The following is a 5,825-nucleotide window of genomic DNA, read 5'->3' as shown; positions in this document are numbered from 1 at the left end:
AATGTGTACATTAGATCTAAATAAAATATGTATGTACCCAGCTTAACTCTATGCTGCTTCTCTTCTTCACTTCTCAGAAAAGTATCCAAAGTTCGGAGGTCTGTCATGTAGTCTTCTTTGTCCGTAGGTGAGTTATAGACGGTGGGTGAAGAACGGTAGCGAGATCTCAACCCGCTGCTCTCCACTGGTCCAACAGTGGTAGGGTATGGAGAAGAGGAAGAGGGACTGTAGCTTGTCAACTACACAAAACAAAAGACCCTTATCTGTGATACATGATACAGCATGGGTGAACGGATTTTAAAAGCATTATGCTGAGTGAAATAAGTCAGTCACAAAAGGACAAATATACAATCCCACTTATATGAAATAGGCAAATATATAGAGATCAAAGATCATTGGTTGCCAGGAGTGGGAGAGAAGGGGAAAGGGAGAGTCATTGCTTAGGGGACACTAAGTTTCTATTTACGGTAGCAGAATAATTTGGAAACCAAAAACCAAACCAAACCCACTGCCATCAAGTGGATGCCAAGTCACAGCGACCCTAAGGGACGTTGGTAGTAGTTGCGCAACATGATGAACATAACCAATGCCACTGTCTTACACATGTAAAAAATAGTGAATTGGCAAATGTTTTGTTATATTTTTACCACCATAAAAAAAAGAACTTTATTTTTCTTTGGCTGAAAATATACTGTTTTGCTTGACTGTAAAAGTAACATATGCATATTTAAAAAGATAAAAAGTATAAAGAAAATAAGTAACACCTATAACCTTACCACCCAGAGATGATATAATCCTTTTACACATTTTATGTATTTTAAATCTTTAAAATGGTAATATCAATGTATTTTTGTTTTTACATAATTGAAACAATACTATTTAACTTTGTATCTTTTTTTTTTTAATTAAATATTTTCCCAAAAAATCCTTATAAACATTATCCTTACTGGCTATACTTTATTGTATGAATATACCACAGTTTCTTTTTGCATTCTCTTATTCTGGACATTTAGACTTCCTGCAAGTTTTGGCTACTGTAAATATTATGATGAACATCTTTGTACGTAAGTCTTTACTTGAATTTTTGATGACTTCCTTTAGGACAGATTACTAAAACTGAAATTATTTAGTCAACGCACATGAACGTTTTTAATTCATATTCCTACTCTACCAAATGAAAATGTTGCACTAAGTTATACTCCTATCTCTGTGCTAAAATTCCATACTACAAGTTACCCAGGTAATAAAATCTAGAGAACTCTGTAGAAGTTAAATATTATAAGGAAATGGATATAGAAATATTACACAAAAGGGCAAAGGCAAATATGGTATCGGTTTTATTTCCAGATGTTCCTCTTTTTTATGGGTTTGAAACCCTGGTGGCATAGTGGTTAAGAGCTACGGCTGCTAACCAAAGGGTCAGTAGTTCGAATCCGCCAGGCACTCCTTGGAAACTCTATGGGGCAGTTCTACTCTGTTCTACAGGGTCACTATGAGTCAAAATTGACTCAACAGCAACCAGTTAGTTATGGGTTTTTAAAGGCATATGCTTCAGATAGGAGTCATGATTTCAAATTTGTTAATTCTGCTTCTATCAAGCCTAAAAATTAGAACAAAAGCCCACATTACTGTGGAAGTTGGAATGAAGGTTTCTACTTATCTCATAGGGAAAAGGCCAGATCAAGAGTCAAACTACATGACAACCCGTTTTTAGTTTAGAAGACACTCTAACAGGAAGAAAAGCATTACAGTTCAATACAGATACGCAAAAAAAAAAAAAAAAAATTTTTTTTTTTTTAAGGCTTCACATAAAGAAGCAAAGAAAGAGGGAAAACGTGAGGAAAGGAAATTAAAGTACAACATTATAGCTTCAACTTTTTTAAAACTGAAAGCTCTAGATGGTGAACCTCGGTTGGTTATCATTGCAAATGCTAAATTTTTTCTTGTCCATTTTAAGACATGTGAAGAACTTCCGACTAGGTATCAGGAAATCTTAGCTCTTTACTAAATGGGTGATTTTGGCAAGTCAACTTCCTACTGTTCCTCAATTTCCTCATACATAAAATGAGAAGTTTTGACTCACTAGATGTTTCTGCAGGTAACTCCCAATTCTAAACTAACGTGACTAGCCAAAAGAAAAGAGTTATTACCTTATTATAACCACTGATAGGTGAGTAGGTCACTCCAGGGCTGTACGAACCACTGCTACCTGACGACAGACCTTGCAGTTGAGGGCTATATCCAGCCATACAGCTGGTGGTGAACTTGGGGCTGGTGCTGGGTGAACGAGAGGGGCTATAACTCAATACACTCTGACCTTGAATTGAAGGGGAAGGTGGAGAGGGAGGGATTTGAGTTGCTGCAAGGTCATGTGGAGGAGTCGTTTGCACAACTAGAACGAAAGAAAAAAAAAAACACAAAAAGAATCTGAAAACAGATTTAAGGAACTGAGTCTTGTTCTTCAAGAAAAAGGAGAGTAATGAGAAGACTTGGTTGTTAAATTACATGAAGTATTATTACCAAAGAACACAAATCAGTTTACTGTTTTCATTGAGTTAGAATCATAAGAAATTGGCAACGGTTAGTCATTTAATTTTAATTAAACAATGGAACAAACTTCCATAAGGCTGTTGAATGTTTGTTCCATTCCATTTGTACAAACAGGAATGATAATCACTGGCCTTAAGACAATTTATTGCAGACGTGATTAATATAGTTGAATTAGATGGCCTTAGAAGTCCCTTCCAGCTCTGAGTCCAAGAAAAGGGAACATTTAACTGAGAAAGATTTATTGCCAACCTTTCCTCACTTTTGCAAGAGATGTAAAACACCTACCAGCTGTTTTCAACCCTAAAAGTGTTTGCTGTCCAGGGCTAACAACCAGACTTGTTGGTGCCACGGTATATTTAAAGTATCTCCAAAAATCAAATAACGCATTCAGGCTGAAGAGAGATGCAAGGGCAAGCTCTAGAAGAGAACAATAATTTATTTTTTAAAAAAGACATGGGGGTAGGGGGGGAGACAAAACCCTCCATACTCCAGCAAATTAACACTAACAACAAAAGCTTTAAAACCAACTCCTTATTCCTCGTAACAGCCACCATTTAATGAATATCTATTCTATGTAGGGCATTTACTAGTGACTTGCAAACTATTATCATTAATCCTTAAATCTTGTACGATAAATATTATCACTTTGATTTTAAAGACCAGTGAATAGTCTCAGAGAAGCCAAGTGACTTGGTGAGAGCCCATAGCCAGTTAGTGAAACCACCATTCTAACTCAAGTCTCCAGATTCTAAAGCCCTTGGTCTTCCTCTTGCCACATCATCTCTCTACCACAGATTTTAAAGTACGTATTAGACTATGGGATTCACTTTAACATCCATGAAAACTCTTTATACCCAGGGACTATGGAAGAACAGACAGAGGAGGTAAAAAGGAAATTGAGGAAGGCATCAAGGGAGTAGATGCCTGGGGTAGTCTTGAAAAATGAAAAGATTTTCACTAGACAGGGAAGTAGGGAGGGTATTTGAGGGAGAGTAACAAATACAAATCCCAGCATCTCCACACTTTATTTTTCCTCACAGAACTCATGATTATCTGAAATTGTACTGCTCATTAATTTGATTGTTTCTTCCAATGTTCCTTCCATGAGGGCAGGGTTTATCTTGTTCCCTTCCTGTTGTATTCCCAGTTTTGGAACATAGTGGAAATCAAATATTTGTTGAATTAAAGAATGAATACTAAGCTGAATTAAACCTGATGCAGTTTTTCATTGATAAAGTAAATCTAAATTACAGTGAAAACTGATTACTTACCAATATACCAGAGGGGCCAGTATGTCACATTATAATATGAACTTATCAATTTTCCAGTCCTGAAAAAAATCAGAAAGCCTTTTTCATTATTTTAAAAAACAAAACCACAAAATCCTGTGGAACCAACCACTGGCTTCTTACATTTTCTTTTCTTTTTTTTTTTTTTTTTGGTTAATTAACTTACATTTCTGTATATATCATTCCAGCCATAGATACATTAAGGAGTCCCCAGGCTAAAACCACTTTCCTGGCTTCGGTTTCTTTCCTCATCTTGATGGTTCTGTCAATAAGGGAAGCACTAGGGTTGGGTTCTCCTTTCATCTATTTGAAGACAAAAAAGCCCAGGAATTAAAAAAACAAACTGCCTCCCCATGTAAGAAATCAAACCTTTGTCCTTTATAAAACAACAAAAACCCTGTGTAACAAAAGGTAACTAAAAATGGCACATACGTATTCATTTAAGAAATGTCTTACCAAGACCTTTTACATATTGATATATGAAACGGGAACCCTAAAGCATGCCTTCAAAGGCACTATAATCAACAGAGAACTGGCTGATTCCTTCAGAGAACAATGCAGTACTTCCAATAAATAAAACACTTTATTTTGTAATTTCGGGATTGGTAAGTACGTCTGCAACTACACCGTATTTTATTTTTGGAGTACGTCACAAGAACTAGCCCAAAGGCGAATTTAAGAAACTCAAAATACCAAGTATGAGGAGAAAATATTTAATATAAGCCCTAAAGGCTCTCCTCTTACATCTTCATAAAGCCACTAGGAAACACTCTGCCCTCGGCGGTGTATACCAAGGACCTCCGTTTTGTGCTGCTGATAAAACTATAGGGGTTGTCCATATTAAGTTTTGAGAAGGGCAAGTACCCACGGTGTGAAGGGAGAGGGAGTGCACTGTTTTGGTTCACATTGGGATTTTTATTTCCTTTGTTTTGCCAGGCCTCTACTCTTGGGGACAAGGGTAAAACTTGTTCCAACTATATAGAGTCGTACCCTACTGGGTACAGAGCCGTCCCCTTCCCGCCACGCAGCCCCGCGTGAAAGATCCCAGTGCGCGAGCTTCCTTCGCCGGCTCCCTCGACACAAACTTTAGCAACCCCCATTGCTTCTTTCCTCCCAATAAGGGTGGCGGAACGCCTGCTACATTCTCCCTTAGCTGAGACCCCCGCAGATCAGCAGGCGCGGAACTTCCACAGCCCGCGTGGACTCCACGTCCAAGAATGACAAAGATGACCCCGAAAACGCACCATAGTCTTCGGCGGGAAGCCGCGGGCTCGCGACACTCCCTACTGCACATGCGCAAAACAGTGCTAAGCCTGGAGAGGCCGGCGTGGCGGTTACCGGAAGGACTGGATCTCCTCTTCTCGCGAGAAGAGGGAGGTGGGGGCGGGATGGAGGCTAGGAACGTTACCAAGGAAACAGCTCTGGGGCCTCTTGCTGCTGCTCAGCTTCTGGGGAAGAAAACTGAACCCTGCATTGAGACCTGGTTCTCATCCAGCAGTAAAAAGTAATAATTCTAAGAAAACCAAACCAAACCCACTGCCGTCGTGTATATATTTATATGCATATCTATATAACTATAGATATGCATATATATAATTATACAAAATTTTAGCTTCTTTAGGGCATCTACGAGCACATTTTTTTGCGGATTTTATTAAGCAGGTGGTTAATAGTAGGATATAGAGTACGTGATAATGTGTCCAGACACCATCAGCAATGACAAAGCTATTCTTACCTCCCTGTGAGAACACAGAACAAAAAAATCAAGTGTTCTGACCCAATGTAAATTCTTAAATATCCATGTAACCAGAGTGCAGCAATAACAAGAAAACCCATAATCTCCAGATAAATGTTCTATTCTTGACGTTGTAAGCAGTTTTGAGGTTTTAAAAAATTTTTTTTTCCCCTGCATATCCTTTGGTAGAACTTCTAATCCTGAGGAAAATGTCCGTTAGGGAGTTGAGTTTGGTTTTACTTAACACATAG

General features: G+C 38.2%; 1 protein-coding gene across 4 annotated transcripts in view; it reads right to left on the bottom strand.

Annotated features, from left to right (window-relative positions):
• The window catches only part of TMEM209 (transmembrane protein 209), a 36,521-nt gene extending 31,348 nt beyond the window's left edge, over positions 1–5,173 (bottom strand). For 3 of the 4 annotated variants that reach the window (XR_007518434.1, XM_049893824.1, XM_049893826.1), the window contains exons 1-6: positions 5,084–5,173; positions 4,006–4,142; positions 3,822–3,880; positions 2,836–2,967; positions 2,151–2,392; positions 38–239 (exon numbers count right to left, since the gene is read on the bottom strand). Coding sequence is in view for 3 of the 4 variants with exons in the window: in XM_049893824.1 (XP_049749781.1) it covers positions 38–239; positions 2,151–2,392; positions 2,836–2,967; positions 3,822–3,880; positions 4,006–4,142; positions 5,084–5,086 (775 nt within the window). In the remaining variant the exon portion in view is untranslated. The other variant, XM_049893825.1, reaches the window with a different exon arrangement.
• Positions 5,174–5,825: the final 652 nt, after the last annotated feature.

This window comes from Elephas maximus, chromosome 8 (genome assembly GCF_024166365.1).
Source record: "Elephas maximus indicus isolate mEleMax1 chromosome 8, mEleMax1 primary haplotype, whole genome shotgun sequence".
NCBI classification, from domain to species: domain Eukaryota; kingdom Metazoa; phylum Chordata; class Mammalia; order Proboscidea; family Elephantidae; genus Elephas; species Elephas maximus.
The sequence above is the reverse complement of the archived record's forward strand: the minus strand, read 5'-3'. Positions and strand labels throughout refer to the sequence as shown.